Below are 18,839 nucleotides of genomic sequence, written 5' to 3'. Positions count from 1 at the left end.
GCCAGTGCAGGGGAAATTCTCTGCAACTTAACCCATTTTCCAGTGGGCTGGAGTTAATGTTCTGTGCTAGGAGCAAGGCCAGCACTCTGCCACAAGTATTACAAGTCTCCTGGTGCTCAAGACCCAACTACAGGAGGCAAGAAAGTGTTTTAAGACTTCAATCAGCTTTATTTGAGCTCAACCACAGCCTGCCAAAGCAGCAGTGATGCAAAGCCAAGCATTACTTAGACAAGCACAACTGATCCCTGATTAAAGGACTATGACACAGCTGGAAGAAGCCAGTTCAAACATAACTAAGGCCCTATGCAAACCCAGGGAAGGCTTGGAGAGTTAACAAACAGACACTGAAGAGTACATGAGGAATGCTGTTTCAAGAAAAGGGAGAGCGGGGAGCTCGCTGGCTCCTCACCTCATCTGTTCACCACATCGGTCTTGGAACAAAGTGCTGTGAATTCAGGTTGTGCAGGCACCAAGCTGTTCCCCAAAGCTGGTCAGAGACAGTGCCTGAGTCCTCCAGCAGAGTACAAGCTCTGTCTTGAGCGATTAAGGTGGCAGAGCTGGGTTTAACTCAGTGGGTTTTCTGGATTGGGACACACCAGCATGACCCTGGGCATGGGGCTGCAGGGATGTGTGGATGATAGCAGGATGCCCTGGGCTCAGGGGCTCACACTGGGGCCATGTAGGGCAGTGATAGCATGGCAAGGCTTTACTAGCACACTGGTCTCTGCTCTGTGGGTCTCAGTATCCCTGCTCTCATCTGTGGATGGCTTTCATCTGGGGAGGGTGGTGAATGGGAGCCCAGGACCATGGCCACTTCAAGTATTGTTGCTAGGTGCTGGGGTGAAAAAATACAGCTGCAGCCAGAGGGTGGAACAGTGTGGGATAGGGTCAGAAATTCTCATAATGATGTGCAAAGTAAGTCTGGTCCTTCTTGTTCATCTGCCGGCAAGCCTGTTCCACACTCTTTGTCATCCCAGGCGGGCCACAGCTGAAGACTCCGATCTTTTGCACCTGGGGAAAGAGGGAGTCAAAGGGGTCAGACTGCAGCACCAGTTCTCCCTACAGTCCAGCCCCTCTTGATCCCTTGCTCTCTGACAGCTTTGGGCACGGATGCTGGCTGAGCAGTCTGTCTCAGCCTCCAGAGGCTTTTGGGGAGGTTGTCACATTCCCATGGAGCTGCCAGGGCCATGGAGGAAGGATGGGAGCCCCCCACCTCTGGTCAGTGCTTGCAGCTGGGGTCCTGCAGTAGCACGGGGTGCTTCATGGGTATGGGGCATTGCTGACTCTTGCAGCTCAGCCTGTCTCCAGAGGGAAAGCAGGAAAGGATTCATTCCCCTTCCACTCTGTTCTTGGTGCAGATGCCACTGAGGTCTCCAGGGCCTTGGTGACAGGCTGGGACCAGTCCTCCACAATGGCCAGTGGGTGCACCTCCTCCTGTCCCCAGTTGGACACTGACCTCAGGGTGCACCTCCTGCAGCGAGTTGAAAAACAGTGTGAAGGGAGGGCGTCCAAAATGGGTGATGGAGCGCAGCCCCGTGAACAGGCTCTTGTTCAGCACCTTCTGAAAGTGCCGCTCACAGATGTACTGAAAGAGAGATTGGTGCACGTCAGATGGCTCAGCACGTGCAGCATGGCCCTGCACAGCCTGGCATGGAACAGTATGGCCTGGCCTCCTCCCTGTTGGCTATCCAGGCTCACCAGCATGGTGGTGCGCAGGTCGAACTTCTCGGCCAGCTGTGTGATGTAGATGTGCACAGAGACTAAGCTGTTCTTGTCGGACTCCTCCACCTCCCGGATGATGTCTGTCAGCCACTCAAACTGCCGCTGCGTGCGTGTCACCCAGATGAAGTAGATCTGTGGCACATTGGAATGAGGCCCAGAATGAGGCCAGCATACTTATCAATGTCCAGGGACTCCATGGAGGATTTTATCCCCAAAGAGGCCAGCAGCAGCAGGAGGCATCTCAGAATCACAGCATCAATTAGGTTGGAAAAGACCTCTGAGATCATTGAGTCCAACCTCTCAGGGGGGTTTGTTTTTCAGTTACTCTTACCTTCTTACACATCAGCTTGGAGTTTATGGATGACTTGAAGACCAGATCCCTGAGGATGGATGCAAAGGGTGTCACCCCAATGCCTCCTCCCACCAACACTGACACCTCAAACTTGTTCCACTCCTGGTGGCCTTCCCCGAAGGGTCCATCCAGGTAGAGCTAGAAGGGAGTCAGCTGTTAGCAGAAGTCTCTGCTTGCCCAGGTCTTGGAAGCCCTCAGGGCTGGAGCCTGTGCCTGCTCAGGCTTGGCACGACCCATTGCTGAGATGCTCTTTGGTTCAGATGTCCCCATGGGTGACATCCTGTGCAGGGCTCACCTTGGGCAGTGTGCCGAGGAGGGCCAGGTTCTTGGGAGAGTAGAGTTCCCGCAGACGGGTGGTCCAGGGCCCAATGGCGCGGATGTGCAGGCTCAGCGTGTCGTCGTGCGGAGCCGAGGTCAGTGTGAAGGGGTGGTACTCAGTGGTGCCCAGGGCCGTGCAGGCGATGCGCACCCACTGCCCAGACTTGTAGTCGAAGTCCTGTGGCCGCTGGAACTGTAGGTGGGTGACACCTGTGGGAAGATGGGGAGGGGGCTCCCTTAAGTTTGAGATGTTGAGGAGTTGATGTTCCTGCATAGCTGCAGCCTCTGATGCTTTTGCGAGGAGCCTGGGCTGCGCTGGTGCTGTGTGGCCAGGGATGTTGTACCTGAGGGCAGGAGCTCAGCTTTCACCACACTGATCTCCACCTTCTTCCTGCTCAGGCTGAGCAGCTTGTCTGCACTGTAGATGAGAGCTGGGATGATGAAGTAGATGTAGAAACGGGGCTGCTGGATCAGTGCATAGCTGCCATGGATGATGACCTGGACAGGGAGCAGAACCCTTTAGCAAACTGAGTCATCACCCCAGGGATGATTTGGTGGCAGCTCAACAGCAATGGGGAGCCAGGACTGGGGCTACCATCTCCTTTGGGACTACCTCAAGCTATTCCATCTCATCAGCTGCACTGACTTGACCTACAGGCTTGCAGTGCATCAGCACCATCTCTCCCCTCCAGCCCAAATCCTTTACCAGGACGTAGAGCAGCACGTAGAGGTGGTGAGTGATCCAAAAGCCCTGAAAGCTCACGCGCCGGAAGTGGTGGGTGGCAAACACATACATCACAGCAAGGACCACGAGAAGCAGCACTCCTGTCATGCCTGTGAGAGGAAGAGCTAGGAGACCCTTGGGGGAGAACAGGGCAGCCCCATAGGGGCTCTAACTGGACTGGGCAGAGGGCTGCCCATCCTGGACACAGGTGTGCAGGTCTGTCTGCTAGGTATTCTCACCTGGAACAGTCTGGAAGAACCACCAGTAATACTTCTGTGGGAGCTGTGACCTGGAGAAGGACAAGAGATTGCACCATGGAGTGACCAGAATGGACTAATGGTTTCCATTTTGATTTCTGTCCATGCCTAGGACACCCTGTCTGGACTCTGCTTCAAATTCCACCTACCCATCATTTGTAAAGACACTGGAGAAGAGGCAGGAGAGCACACTGAGAGGTGTGACTGAGAAGATGTAGACGTTCACTATGTGACCTGCAGTGTGGAGCACTGTAAGAGACAAAAACACAGAGAAAGAAGCATCACTTGATGTGGATGGAGATGTATCAGACTCTGCTGATGTCCCCAGGGTCCTGGAGATTCCTCCTCTTCTGTAGTGTAAAGGCATCTATGTCTCTGCAAGGTCTTTAAGCTTCTGCCTGGTCCTGCCATAGTGTGACGGGCTGGTCCTCTGATTGTGGGTGGCAATCCCCCAGCAGCTCACCTACCTGAGAAAATCAGGGCTGCCATGGCAATCCAGCGGTGGAAGTCAACGGCGGCATCGAAGGGGATGTAGTGATTAAGGAAGGTCTCCCGCAGGACAGTGATGAGGTTGCGGCACATGGTAAGCAGGATGTAGGAGTACATGAAGGAGATGGAGGCAGCTGATCCCCGGGAGATAATGATCCCCACAAAGGTGGTCTGTGCAATTCCGGTGCTGGGGGATGCAAAGGCATAGTCTGGGGAGAGAGAGTGAAGGGAGTGTCATGTGCTGAGTGCTGAAGGCCATGACCCTTCCTATAACCAGGGGACAGCCACCTGTGTGGCTGCACCAAAAACAGGACACTGGGGATGGCTCTGTGTGGGGAAAGGGGCACAATGACCCGGAACTGCTGGATGACAGTGTCCTTGGAGATCCAGGGAGGAGAATGTCCACCTGGGAATCTGCACCTTGGAACTGTGGCCTCAGTTGGGGAATCCAATATAAGTCCCATAAACTGGAACAAGTCCAGTGGAGACCAGCAGGATGAGTGGGAGCTGGAGGACAAAATAGAATTATGTCTATTGTAAGGGAAAGGCTGAGGGAAATGGGCTTGTTCAGGCTGGAGGAGATGGGTCAGGGAAGCTGGCTGTCTGCAGCCATGTCATGGGTGCACAGAGCAAGTCTTTCTCAGGGAGGGACAGTGGAAGGATGTAAGGCAAGAGCACGAGTTTCACTGTAGAAAATTCAGGTTTGAATTCTTGAAATTCTTCACAGGGAGGTTGGTCAAAAACCAGCACAGGCCTGCCAAGGTGGTGGAATCACCAGCCTTGGAACTCTTCACACCTTCTCTAGACAAGGCCTTCAGCAGCCTCATTCATCTTTGGAAAAGGGTTTTCTCTGAGCAGGGCATTGGGCCAGACCTCAGTGATCCTTTGGGGACCCTCAGTCCAGGGCAGAACTGACACTGTTGCCCAAAGTATTCCGGTGAAGTCCCCATTGTGCCCCAGGCAAGCACCAGCTTTGAGGCACGAAGCCCACGCCCCCACAGCAGGGCTGGGTGGGCACTCACAGTAGGCTCTCTCAGCAAAGACACCGATGGTGATGGCAGAGAAGAGGATGACACAGACAATATGGCGCCGATAATTCTCAACAAAGCGCTTGAACTCCTGGATCTTCTGCTGAACTCTGTTCCTCTCATACTTCTTCCGTTGTGCTTCTGTGTACAGATGCAGCTGGTACTGGTTCCCCCTGACAAATACAGGAGCACTGGTGTCACCACGAGGTTTCCCTGGCAAGGAATGGCTCAGGGCCCAGGTTTGGGTTTCCTCTCGAAGTACCCCTGCACATCAGTAACAGGGGTGACCTACAGAGCACACCATCAGAGGGTGATCCCAGGTCAGCCTGCTCTACAGTGCCCTCAAAAGCTGGTAGCAAATGTGTGACTCACAAATGAAACTGTAGACAAGAACAGTAAAAGAAAATTTCACAGTAATATTAAACTGTCAAAAATTATCCACAAAAAGGGAATTTCCTTAACTGGTGCAATTAAGGTAAACCAAGACTTTCTGGACACCAATAACAACAGCTGAACTGCTCCCTTGAAGAAATACTTGCTGCTGCCACAGCAGGGAGGACCAAATTCTCTCCTGCAGCTCTTGTAGGCAGCCCAGGTGAACCAGCAGCAGCCCAAGAAACAGAGGAGCACAGGCAGGAACTGTCAGAGAAGACCCCTCTCTAAAAACCACTATGCCACTCTGGAGTCGGCCACTTAATATTTTTGGGGTTTTTTTGTAGATGCACATCACCCAGCTCCAGATATGGCACTGTCCTGCCAAGATGGGACTGTTTCTGTAGCTCCTTGGCCACTGAGTACCTCCTTGTAGCATTTGACTGGAGGGCTACCCAGTCTGACATGGAGATGTGAGAAAGAGCAAACAGGATGAGCCTGAGCTCCAGAGGCACAGCTAGCGAGGGGACTCACTTTCTTCCTGGTCTCTTCCTCAGCTCTTGGCCTTTTTGCTCCATGTAGTGACTCACGGTGTCCAGATTTGGGTCCTTCTCCTCTGAGATGGTTCTGTGGAAATAGAGCTATGTCTAGCCCAAATCTCAATTTGCCAGAAGTGCTTGCCAAAAAATTTTCCTTTTCTCCACTTCCCATCTCAGGCTCAGCTGGGAACGTGTTCAGCTCTTTTCCACAAGCCTGCCTGCATTAACTTCAAGTGCAAATGGTCTGGATTCACCCCAGGATAACCCCTCCATCTGAAAAGCAATGCAGGACTCCCATCTCCACGCAGAGGATGCAACAGGGCTCTGCAGGGGGCAATTCCTCCCTTCTGGCTGTGCCTGGGGAGGAGGATGGCAGCCCCACTGCAGCATCCAGAATGCACTTCCCACCCCTTCCCCAGCACTGGGACTTCTAATATCTGGTGGGAATATTTGTAGGAAGGCTTGGGGTGAAGGATAGATGTGAGCCAAGGCAGCAAGAGAAGGAATAGCAATAGTGACACTAAGGAAGGGAGCTTACCTTTTTGGCTCTTTCTTTTTTATGAAGGAGACACAGTTGTGCAGATTTTGCTTGAACACTTCAGGGACACCTTTGAAGAGACAAAAGGACAGCCATTAAGAAGGTTCAAGACAAAGTTTAGGAATCTCCTGTGGGCAGGGAAAAGCTCTGAACCGACCCCAACAAGTCACACATGAAGCAAAAGCTGATGCCCCATCACTGCAGTTGAGGTGGGGAGATTGATGGGCCAGGATTTGAGAGTTCCATATTGGGTGCTGCCCATTGCCTCCAGCCTTGCAGGACCTGCGGTATCTCGGTGCTCATGCCCACTGACCTTTGACACAGAGCTGGGTGAGCCGAAGCTCGCTGTCATGGTCCCGCAGCATGTAATGGAAATTCTCCCATGTCAGCTCATCTCTGTCCTGAAACCCTGAGGCCCGGAACATGGACTCGGTCACCTGCTCTGCCTGTTCTCTTGACAGGCAATTGTTGGAGATCTCAATGAAGGACCTATAGAGATGGGAACATCAGCTGAGTCCCTCAAATAACACAGGGCAGAGTCCCAGACCAGTTTCATGGGAGAAATGGGCTCTTGGTTGCAAGTGTTGAGTCCATGGTCTTCACGGGGCCTGAAGCACAGAAACTGGGAGCTGCTTCTGACATGTCTATAAACATTGTAAAAACATTAGGAGAGAGGAGGAAGAGTACCTGAGCATCCTCAGAAACTCCTCCTTGGAGAGGAACCCATTCTCATCAACGTCATACATCCTGAACATCATCTTGGACTTCTCCTCTGGGGACCCTGATGGGGAGAGGAAGAGGCAAAGTAAGAACAAGAGAACAAGAAGAAAAAGAACAACAACTTTATTTTCATCAAAAAGATGCTTTCATATGTTGTTTTTGAGTATCTGACACTGCAGCAGTGAAGCCTCACCCTTCCACTTGACTTTCTCAAGTGCAAGGTAAAATATTGGGTAGACACACATTCTTTCTTGTGCATTATTTTTCAAAGTCAAAGTGTGCTTTTGCAGAGCAATTATTTTTCTAGGAATTGTTTTGATTGAATCTGGCATTCAACACCTCCACCTATCAATCCACCGTTCCAGTGGTCTTTTAGGGAGAATCAGATATCAGACACAGTTGCTATGATCTCTCAAGTACAGGATGCACAGTCCCTTCAAGAGAAAGGGCAGATATGTCTATGGTGGTGGAAGACAGCTCCCCTCATGAACTATCTTCCAGAAAACATAATTACATTGTCATGCCCCATAACCCAAGCTGAAGCTGTCCTGAGTGAAGGAAATTTTAATCTGTAGGGGTGTCTACAGGATGACCTGCTGGGTGAATCTTGTCCTCCACTCTGACAGAGCCTAGAAACAGGTCCAAGGGCAGCAGATGGAGGCATTAACCAGCTCCAGCTCCCACCTTTCATGAAGACCACCAAGATGTCCAGGAACTCCCGAAAGGAGATGTAGCCATTGCCATCTTTGTCAGCCAGGGAGAACATGGACTCCACGAACATGGAGTGGTCTTTGAGCCCCAGGGCTTCAGCAAACTCAGCCCTACTCAGCTCACACATAAGAGACTCCTTTGCCTTCTGTGAAGATTCAAAGCTGAGCTCTCCGGCATCGGATCTGTCAATTTCCAGCACCTGCAGGTTGTGTTCCACAAAAGAAATGCTGTGAGTGATGGCAGACCAGAAGGCTGGTGTTTCCTTTCTGACTTATTGCACGAAGACTGGTGGCTCCCTGGCACAAAACTCAGGGCAGATACCATGGAGAAAGTCCTGTGCCTCTCCTACACAATGTGACTTTTCACACTCCACGTGACTGACCACTCTAGATTCCTGTTACATCACCCAGTAGTCTCTTTGCCACTTTGGACACTTGTATCACTGCAGCAGATCTCTCTTTGTCTTCTGCAAAGGAAAATATCCCTCGGCCCTGGAAGTATTGGCAGCTTCCTTGTGTGCGGCTTACCGGCTCTTACAGAGAGCACCAGCCCCAATGTTCCTTGCTTAATCAATACAGAAATACCTTCTCCCACGCATCAGGGCTTACTACACCTCTACATACCTGAGCAAACAGGTGCCTGAAAAAAGTCTCCAGAATTTTTTTTCTCTGCTCCTGGGTGACTGCCCATTTCATCAGGCTCTGTTCCTTCATCTCAGACAGATGCAGGTCAAATCTGCTCTCCTTCAAGTAGTCTCGTAGCTTTCCCACAAAGATGCTCCTCTCGGCCTCCTCATTGAAGAGCAGCACCTGCAAAGGACCCACCAACTGGCTGTGATCATCAGAGGCTCAGCTCCATGGTATTTGCTGGACCTAGTGGTTCTCAGGAGGTCACAACCTCCCTTCAAGGACTTACGCTGCTCCCAGTGCCCTCAGCTGAGTGGTGCAGAGGACTGTAAAAAGTTCAGGAGAAGGTGTCATAACGCAGGCACCACAGTACTCACCAGGTCATATTCCTTGGGGCTCTTCAGGAGCAGAGCTTTGTTCCCTTTGTTGTTGGAGAGGATCACCTCCACTCTTTGGTAGGCTTTCAGGTTGATGCTCCGGAGCACAGACCCTCTGCTATCCAGCACTTTGAGCACTTTGTCAGCTTGGAGCTGAATGTAGACGGGAGAATTGTCTGTCTTGGGCCCATGCCACTCTATGGCTGAGGGGAGAGAGCACAGGACTCAGCTGGAAAGGCTCCTTCCCATCTCAGAACCTCTTTCACCAAGAGGCATGTTGGGAGCGATTTCATGACCAGGTATATCTTAAAGGGAAAATGATGATCTCCTAACTGCAGAGCTCAAGCACATGCACACAGGAGGAGTACAAACTACAGAGCAGGGAGGCAGGACTTTTCCAGTGTGCAGAGCAAGGAGACATTGTCCCTGTCCTGGAACTACTGGTGCAATTGGTCTACAGAGGTTTCCTTCAGGCAAGGTGTGATCTGGGGAGAATTGGAATTACAGGGGCATAGGATGGCTCAGGTTGGAAGGAACTCAGGTTGTAAGGGTATCCTGCCTAACCTCATGCCCAAAGTAGGACCAGCCACAGGTCAGTCTGCTCAATGCTTTATCTGGATAGGATGGACTGCAAAGTTCTCTGGACTTCCTGTTCCACTGCTTGACTATGCTCCTGAGGAAACAATTCCTCCTTACAAAGCATCTGGGTAGAAGCCCCAGGCCCAGCCCTGCCTCAATGTGTGCCCTGACTGCAGCAGCGGCATCACCAGATGCCATCACAGAGTTGATAGTGCCACCTTACCGTGTATGGCCTCGCCAGGCATCTCCCTGCACACACTGGTGCCCTGCTTCCTCTGCAGCTTCTTGAAATCTCTCTTGCGGAAAGCGGCAACAACCCAGGCAACAAACAGAGTCACTGGGGACACATGGGAGAAGGAGGCATGAGAAATCATAAAGCTCCTTTCCCCTTTTGGCTCCTTCCTGGTGCCCAAGGACCCTGCCAGCTCAAGCACTTCATTAGTGACCAGGACTCAGCAGCTCCCGCTGGGAGGTGCTTTGCCCGTGAGCACTCAGCCCCTTTCTCTGGTGGAGAGGTGGAAGAGTAGAGGAGTGACAGGAAGAGGAAACAGTGACAAACCCAGGGGCAGACAGCAGAGGACAACGATGATGATCCCGAAGCCTGCACCACTGCCTGCAAAGTAGTCCAGCACCATCACGGGCGTGCAGTTGGCCAGGTGTTGAGCTGTCAGCTGCTGGGGCTGGGGGCATGGGTTCCCTGCAAGGGGGAAATACGCAGTGAGTGTCATTGACCCTGTAACCAGCTCACCAGTATCACCCCCAGGAACCTCTGCATTAAGACGTTGATGAACTTCATGGCTGAGTGACCCAGCACTGCAGAATTGGGGTACTTGATTTAAACTCCAGATCTTGGGCACAGCCTTTAGGTTTGGGTTCAACCTTTGCCTGCCACAGCAAACCAAGCACAGAACTGGACTCAAGTGCTCTGGAGGTTCAGCAACATCACCTCTCCTTGGGATGGGCTGACCAAGAGGCACCCTGGGCCACAGCAAATTGGGGTTCAGAGCCTCCACTCATCTGGATGCTGATGGAGTCCTCCTTGTGTCATTACAAGGAATGCATGCCTTGTGAGGTCTGGAATGTTACCCAAATCAAATGCTTACAGTAAATGGGAAGAGTGTGGCAAGATCTCAAGAGGAAAAGGCATTTTGCCAAACAATATGCATTTTCCCCTTGGGATCATGCCTGCACTTCAGCCCTCTTTCAACATCTGTATCGTATCAATGTCTTGCTCACAAGCAACCCCTGCATTTTGTGCAGGTTTAGGGTCATAACAGGTGTGAGGCTTGAGAAACTCCAAACCTGATATGTTCCCTGTGTCATTTACTCACCAGCTGTTTTACCGGCTTGACTGTTTTCCTTGCTACCTTGCTGGAGCCTTTCCCTCCCTGTGCCCTCCCATTGCACGGTGCACTCACCCTCTCTCCAAGTGAACACATGGGGCTGGAGGTCTGTGGATTTGGCATAGGTGACAGAAGTCAGGATGCTGTGAAAGGTGGTGTTACGGATCTCCCTGATTTCCTCCTCTGTGAACAGCCTGAGGATACAGATGTGGGGACAAGTGATTGCCCCAGGTGTCACTGACCAGCAGCAGGAGGGAACTGAGGAAGCTGGAGGATGCTTTTTCCTCTAGCCCCAGTTTTCATGTGTTACTGGGGTTTGCAGAGCAGCTGCTAGATAAGGACAAGGCCATTACCCATTCTTGGTGTTTTCGAACCAAAACCTGTCACCATCACGCAGCCGTACGAACTGTTCCAGAATGATGGTAGAGAAGAGGGAGCCATCAGCCTCCAACATGCCTCCAGGGAGCAACTCCAGCCCAGCCATGTTGTTGCCATACAGGGCAGCGACCTTCTGCAGGACCTGGTGAAAAACCCCCACCACACATCTGTGAGCACAGGGAATTCTGCCAGGGCATCAGAAAGTGTTGGCAAGCCTTAGGAGAGGTAAGGAATGTGCACTTCCCAGGCATTACACACATCTCTGGGCTGAGAGGGTGCTGAGCCTCACACAGCCTCGAGCTCATGGCTTGAACTTGAGCAACTGAGCATCACTCCCAGAGCATCTCAGCTCTAGAAGGAGCAGAGTGCCTGGTGGCATGGTGGCACAGGAGTTTAGAACAAGGGCAGGATGGTTTATTCATGCCATGTAATTACATAGTTACCCCAATGCAAGAATGAAAATTACAGTTACCCCCCTGCAGACATGAAAATCAGCCAGGGTGGGACATGCACTGATCTCCCTCTTCCTATGATGCTGCAGAATTCAGTTCCTGCCTGGAAAGTCCCATCATCCTTTGGCCCACATACATTCTTTGCCCAGACCAGTTCCCTGTTACCTGTGGCTCCAGGTGTGGGGCAAGGTTTGACCAATTTTGGAGAGGTTTCAACCCAAAATGCTGCCTGACTTGGTTGTAGGTTGGCAGGCCAAAGTCTCGCCCACGCTGAACCCAGCTGGCCATGTAGTCAGTGCGGGAGTACTTCACGGGCCCATACCAGTAATCTGTGGGTGGATATGCTTAATGTGTCCTGTAGCTCTCTGCACCTCCGTTAAAAAGGCTGAAGCTGAAGCGTGTGGTTGGGTGCTGATGGAGGAGGCAATGGCACCTGCCTTCCCACCTTACCCCCAGCACAGCCTCAGGCATCAGGGTCACCCACCAAGGCACAGCTGCAGTACAGACCTTGGAGATCTTCCACAATAATGTTGTCCTCCCGCTCTGCTATCTGTGAGCTCATCCCCAGCAGCAGGTTGTCCACATCTTCTGCCTGCTGCAGCCCAGGCCTCTGAGAGGCATGGGAAGAGCAAGTGATTCCTCTTGCATGAGGAAGGACAAAAAGTAGCCCCACAATCCTGAAATGGTGCCCCCAGGGGTGCAGACTCATGGCTCAGACTCATGTAGGGGAATCGGGGACCTCTTCCAGGCTCATTTTCTCCACATCAGGTCAGCCTTGAGGTCTGAGCCTGACACAGCTGAAGGCTGGGGATGCTGGATGGGGAGGATCTCTCACCCCTTGTCTGGCTGTCATGCTCTGCACCCAATTTCCCTTGCAGAACCCTGTGGAGTGCCCCATAACACAGAGCAAGGGATGAAGCCCCTGGCCAGCCTGCCAAATCCTCAGGACCCCCGTGCTCCCTCCCCTGTACCTCTCTGTTCCAGTAGCTGTTGCAGAGCCGCACTGCTGGGAACGAGCCACTGGAGACAGACACATTCTGGAACTGGCACTTGGTGTCTCTGGAACAACAAAGAAGGATTCAACCCACAGCCCTGAGCCAGTGCTGCCTGGAGCTGTCAGGGCTTGGCTGTCTCAGCCGAGGGCAGGACACGTGGAAGGAACAGAAGACCATCCCAACAAAGACCATTCCCAGACACCAACCCAGCTTGGGCATCCCCTCCCCTCACACAGGCACTGCAGTCCCATAGTCCCGCCAGGCTGCTCCTACCTCTTGTAAACACCTGGAGGCACCATGGTGGCCAGGAATTGCCCTGCAGCTGCCACAAACTCTGGAGAGAGGCTGGGGTCCAGGTGCTGCTGGTAACCTGTGGGGCAGTAGCCAGGCTGAAGGGAAAAGGGGCCAAGCTCCCTCTTCCTCCCTACCCACCAGCTCCCCTAGTCCCCCTGCCCCTGTTTCCAACAATCCATTTCCTGCCCACCCCTCACCTTTGTACTCCGGGACTGGTGTGCCCAGCAGGGTCGGCAGCCACTCATACAGAACAATGCTCTAGGGAACAGGGAAGCTGAGTTAGGGCAGAACCATGCAAGATGTTGGGGGTCCCAGCAGAGCTGGGGGCTCCCATCCCTCACCTGGAAAGTGGCAATGACCCTCTTGCGAGTGTGCTGGAAAAGATCCTCATCAGACCAGGCAGGATGCTTCTGGGCCAATGCTTTGGCCAGATGGTTGTGGTACCGAAACCAGGCGATGCTCTCAGCCTGCAGGAAGGGGTTCTCATTCCCCCAGGCACTCCCCAGGTCTGCAAGAGCCACCATGACCATCAGTGGGGGATTTCACCACTGGATCTAGCTTTGCCCATGGCAGAGATGCCAGCCCTCTGGATCCAGCCCAGAGTCCCCTTGCCTCCTTGCCCTTCCTTCCTCCCCAGACAGACCAACAACCTGGGCAAGTGAGAAGGGCCCCAGCACGGACCAAACTTTTGGCAGGTGAGGAATTCAAAGTAAACTGAATGAGTTTCTATCAGCAGCAGCCCTTTTCTTCAGAGGAGTTCACCTAGGATCAGAGCTGGTCTCTGACACTGTCACCTGGGCCATGTGGCCTCTGGAGTTTGGGATGTCTTCTCTGGGGCTCAAATCTTCCACCCCCTTCGGAAACTCCCACAGCCCTCCTGACCCCTGTATCCTGCCTCCTTCATCTTCTGCCCTTTCCCCTTTCCTGGGGTCCACTCTGGGCTCAGCTCCAGGGACCTCTTGCTCCCAGTCAGAGAGGAAAAACTATTGGAATGCCACCATTACCGTAGATCCCTTGGGGACCGCCCTGTCCTGTGGACGGATCCAGCGCCTTCCACATGGGAACTCTCCCATCTGTCTGCCTCGGGAGGCTCCTGCTGGGACCTGATGCCAGCTGTCCCCCCAAAAAGCTCCTCAGGGCATCGCTCCAGGAGTGTGAGGGGCCGTAGATAGAGCTACCGTCCAGCCAGCCTGTCATCTCGTTGGTCTAGGGCAGGCACAGGGAAGAGGCATTAACAGGTACCAGGATTTCACTGGAAAGGTGTAAAAGAGAAGTCTGGAAAGCCCCAGTCTGTCTTTTTTGTTCTTGCAAAGCAGTCTGTTTCAGCCCTCTTTCAACAAGAGCTCTCAGGAAGCAAATTAATACACAGACAATTTCTGTGCAAACTTCAGGAATTAGTGCCAGGTAGAGGAAAAGACCAGGTACAGGCTTTTCAAAAGTACATTTGGGATTGTTTTTTCCCTGGTTATTTTGACTATGCCCAGAAGCAGACATCTGTGAGTCCCTGTGCAGGCTGGAAAGGGACTAAATCCATCTCTGGGGAAACTGGAAACAACAGAGCTGTCCCCTCTGGTCTCACAGCAGGAAGTCCCACTGTCCTGGCAGTATGCTGAGTATCTCCCCTGCCAAATCTTTGCATGGAAACATACTTTTAATTCTGAAAACATGCTGGAATTTCCAATTTTTTAAGCTTTTAAATGCTGATAAAAACATGACTTGCTAAACTGGTCTCTTCAGGGTTTGTCACATGAAAGGTTCAAGGGGGTATTTCACCTCGGTGATTTTGGCTGGGAAGATCTCCAGCATGAAAAATCTGGGGAACACAAGAAATCTGGGGAGCACAAGCAGAACAGCAAAATCCAGAGAAACTGGGGGAAAACCTGGATTTATTTTCCAAAATGACTGAAATTCAGGGAAGCACTGCAACTTTGTGGCACTGTCAGCTCAGCTTTCTCATACAGTATTAAAGATAGGACTCGGTGCCTAAAACAATGTGTGATAATTAACTCACTTAATTACCTTTTCTTTGTTCAGGAAATGCTTTGACCATGGGCAATCACTAGTGTTGCTTGATGTGAAACTGGGAAGTTGACTTTGGGCTCATTTAATTGGCTCAAACACTTGAGAGATATGTACTTTTAGGGACAGAGTAGTGCTCTCATTTTATTTTTGCAAGCTATCTTGGCTGCTACAGACCCCAACGGTGGGTGAAGAAGAATTCAGACGAAAGGCAAAGAGCAGAGGAAACCACACCTACCTGTTGCCGGGGGCTGTTGGGGCTCTGCCCCGTCTCTGCTGCCCAGCGGATGCGCTGGAAGGGCAGGACCACATCTCCAGTGCTGGCAGGGTCAAACACTGGGTCTCCAGATGGGATGTGGATGTTGAGGAACTCAGCAGGGCAGCCGGGTTTCTCTGTCTCCAGGATGTCCAAAAGCACGTGGAAACCTGACAGACACCAAAGCATGGTCAGCAGCTGCCAGGACTGCCGCCAGCACCTGGAGCAGGACAGCAGGGAGGGCAGCTGTAGGCCGAGACCACCACGTCCAGCAAGGGTGACCCAGACCAGATTGAACAGGGCTTGAAGAAACCTGGACTAGTGAAACAAGATGACCATTGAGGTCCCTTCCAACCCAAAAATTCTGAGATTCTATGATTTCCCAGAGACAGACATCTCCAGGCTTGGAGACCTAAGATCCCACTGAGCTCCTGGGAGACAGAAAAAATTGCTCCAACTTGCAGCAATTCATCCCAGCATGGCTCTTATTGGATCTGTCCAGTGTTTTTGCCATAGGGCAACACCACTGCTAAAAGAAATGAGGAAGTTCCCAACAGACTAAATCAGCACTTGGGTCAACGGACAAAGGTCACCAAAACTCCACACAAACTCTCCTAGCTGGACAGTGCTGTGGTAAAGTCATATCCAAGGCATTGTGGGTCTGATATCTACATGTGGGTCTGCTGTGGAGGGCTGGCTGAAGAGCACTCTGATGCACAGCCTTGGCTATGCGTGAAACCAACATTTTTCCACCCAAACCACCGTTTTTCCAGTCGGTGTAGGCCCGAGGTCTTACCGAAGAAGACAGCCAGCACAGTTGTGTTCCTGCGGGACGGCAGCCCTGAGGGTCCCCGTGCTACTGCATTGCTGAGCTGGCGAGCATTGGGCACACGGGGCTCCTGCAGCGCCTGGTAGACACCGTCTGCGTAGTTGGCTGGCAGGAGACGCAGCAGCCTTGCTCCTGCAGCACCAAGAAACATGGAATGGGTTCTGTGGTACCCAGTGAGAGACACAGCTATAGTGGGCTACATGGATGTGTGTTCAGGACCCAGAAGACAGTGAGAGGATAGCATAGCTTCTTAGAGTGGCCAAGAACATGCAAGTTTTGGCGTCATCACTCAAAACTTCTTGCAACACTGGGATCAGCACTCTTAAAACCAGGAGGGATACTCCATCCTCCATCTTCCAGTTGTCCTTCTCTTGTCTGTATGCATCCCTGTTGCCCCCTGGAGGTCTGGGGTGGTGCCCCAGTGAGTAACTAGAGCAATGTTGAGCTGTCCCATGTTGACTATGCGATCCTACAAAAGCGTGGTGTTTGCAGCACCATAAGAAATAGGAGAGGGAACAGCCAGAGGGGCAGCAAGACAAGTGTGAAGATGAGAGAGAAATACCCTGCTTTTGCATGCACTGCTGGTCCCAAAACTGAAAAGCCCAGAAGCAGGAGGTCATTGCACACAGATTTTGAAAAGCTTGTCACCAGTGTGGTGGGCTCCATTTACTCGAGTTCTCCAGAACTGGGGGAAATCCTGAATTTCTGCCTTAGTTTGTGGCTTAGTTTCCATATGTTGGTTTCCAAGAGCTAAGGTCTGATCTATCTGCTCTAGAAGAGGAAGACCTGGTCTGTCACAGCTGGTTTTTCCTGTCAGGCTTTGGTGTTATCAAAGAGCTGGTGACACACGTCATATGGGAGAGTCTTTTGGACTCAAAGCTGTGCAACAGCCACTGCACCTTGTGCCAGTGTGTCACCAGAGCAGTGACCAGCCTGGGCTGCCAGAAATGAGGATTCAGAATCTTCAATGTTTTAGATAAGATTGTGCCTGATCTGTCCTGGTCCCTGGCTCAGGGACATCTAGAGTTGAGCTCATGGGCTGGCTGTAGGCCTATGGAGGGGAAACAGTTCACCAGTGGCACAGGGAAATCCCAAATGCCTCTCCCAGTACTGATATCAGCTCTCTGCAGGGCAGAAAATCAATAGGTTCCACATGTCTGGACTATGAACTCTTCTGCCTTGTGTTGAATCTTGGTTGAACTGTATGTTGATTTTGGCTAAAGATGTTTTTTTGCAGCTCCGGGATCCCTGACCCTCACAGAAACACCTGCTGAAAAGAGCTGAGTCCTCCCTGCCTTGGATATTCTGAGCGATCTCACAAAGGCACAGCTTTGCTCTAGGATTGATCCAACACCAACATGACCTGCAGATTGTGCCTGGGCAGCAGCAAAATGTGGCAATGCCGAGACATGGGCTGTCTGACCCCTCCATACTGCTCTAACAGGGTTGTCAGGTGCATCACTGAGAGCCACGGGAGGTGGCATTGTCTGCTGACCTGCCTGGTTCAGGCTCAGGTCAGAAAGGCGTCTGTCTCAGCCACAAAGCAAGCCAGATGCCCGAGGGGCAGCTCAGCTCACCCCATCCCATCCCACCATTCCTGCCCCGAGGCCTGGCACTCACCCACGGAGCCATAGCTGTGGTGCAGAAGGTTGTTGTACCAGCCGTCATAGCGCTGGACCTCCCAGGAGATGCTCTCCTGGGCTCCTGGAAGAGACAATCCACTTCATGAGCAGCAAGAAAAAAGCATGAAACAAGCATCACCTCTAGAGAATTATATTTATATTGTGATCTTTTTCCATATTCTTTCTGAAACTTCCCAAATATGTAGATTTTTAGACAAGTTTTGCACTCCTTTTGAGGGACAATAGCTAAAATTAGAAATTCATGCTTGTGATTCTGATGTCCTCAGATCAATTTGGGATCAATTTTTCGGATCAGTTTTTTACCCACCAGTCTAATCTCAAAAGACATTCCTTTTCTCCTTCTCTCTCACTGGATCAGAAACATCTCCTTACTTCTGACTCCAACAATGTCCATGTGAGTCAAGGAAAGACTTGGCACTTTTGCATCAGCATTATTTGCTTCATGTTAATTTTTTTACTTTTTACTTTGCTAATACTAGCAAAGACTTCCAGCTTACAAGTTGTGTACTCGTCTCAGGTGCCATAGGACAGTCTCTCAACCTGCACTTTGCTCCAATTTTTTCTTATCTCGTCACAAACTGCATCATAGAATTTGTGTTGGAAGGGACCATAAGCATCACCTGGTTCCATTCTCTCTGCCATGAGCAGAGACACCTTCCACTATCTCAGGTTGCTTTGATATGATGTCCTGTGGGTCAGAGAAAATTCCCCTGAGGGGCATCAACTACCCAGGATCTCCCCTTGGGTTCCCTTCCCTGAAGCCACACTTACTCCCCAAAGTCCATGCTCCCAAAAGAACCACAACCAAACTCAACATCATTGCTGCAGGTTCCATCAGCCACCGGGTCTTTGGAAGCAGCAACCTGAAAATGGAGCAGAGAGGGAGGGAGCTAGAGGTCAGCTGTTCCTGGAGGCTGGAAACATGGAAAGACCAAAACCTTAGCTCCTTTTTGTGGTTTCTGCTGCTGGGTAAAACCTCACTGCTGCCATCATCCAGCAGCAGCGTCTCCTAATGTGGGCTCTGGGAAGTTGGCAGGAGTCATGTGAGGCCCCATCACCTTGGGAAAGTTCTGTCAGGATGTGTCAGCTGACCTGAGAACACCTTTCTGCTGAAGCAGGACCAGCAGCCCTGCCTTGGGGTACCCCAGTTACAGACTCACAGCTCATCATCTAGTTGTGTCTTCTCCAATACAGAAAGCCCTTCATTAAAGAAACAGGCACATTTCAGCCAGAAATTTTTCCTGCATTGACCCATCCAAGCAAATCCAGCTGTGAACA

The 18,839-nt window shown here is 51.7% G+C and overlaps 1 protein-coding gene across 1 annotated transcript; it reads right to left on the bottom strand.

The window, feature by feature from the left end:
- Nucleotides 1-144: 144 nt before the first annotated feature.
- Nucleotides 145-18,458, bottom strand: DUOX2 (dual oxidase 2). The gene is made up of 33 exons (XM_014890014.2): nt 18,333-18,458; nt 17,539-17,622; nt 15,886-16,050; nt 15,072-15,259; nt 13,819-14,020; nt 13,156-13,322; nt 13,012-13,072; nt 12,794-12,890; nt 12,497-12,584; nt 12,033-12,135; nt 11,691-11,854; nt 11,049-11,215; nt 10,771-10,889; nt 9,912-10,049; nt 9,576-9,689; nt 8,774-8,976; nt 8,394-8,579; nt 7,744-7,969; nt 7,027-7,120; nt 6,653-6,828; nt 6,340-6,409; nt 5,797-5,889; nt 4,885-5,063; nt 3,841-4,071; nt 3,523-3,622; nt 3,356-3,405; nt 3,099-3,226; nt 2,737-2,890; nt 2,370-2,602; nt 2,054-2,212; nt 1,699-1,854; nt 1,457-1,585; nt 145-1,011 (listed from the first exon to the last, which is right to left on the bottom strand). The coding sequence occupies exons 1-33, from the start codon at nt 18,394-18,396 to the stop codon at nt 889-891; spliced, it is 4,611 nt and encodes a 1,536-aa protein (XP_014745500.1). The 5' UTR covers nt 18,397-18,458; the 3' UTR covers nt 145-888.
- Between the last annotated feature and the right edge of the window lie 381 nt (nt 18,459-18,839).

Source organism: Sturnus vulgaris, chromosome 13 (assembly GCF_052056855.1).
Source record: "Sturnus vulgaris isolate bStuVul1 chromosome 13, bStuVul1.hap1, whole genome shotgun sequence".
Classification (NCBI taxonomy): domain Eukaryota; kingdom Metazoa; phylum Chordata; class Aves; order Passeriformes; family Sturnidae; genus Sturnus; species Sturnus vulgaris.
The sequence above is the reverse complement of the archived record's forward strand: the minus strand, read 5'-3'. Positions and strand labels throughout refer to the sequence as shown.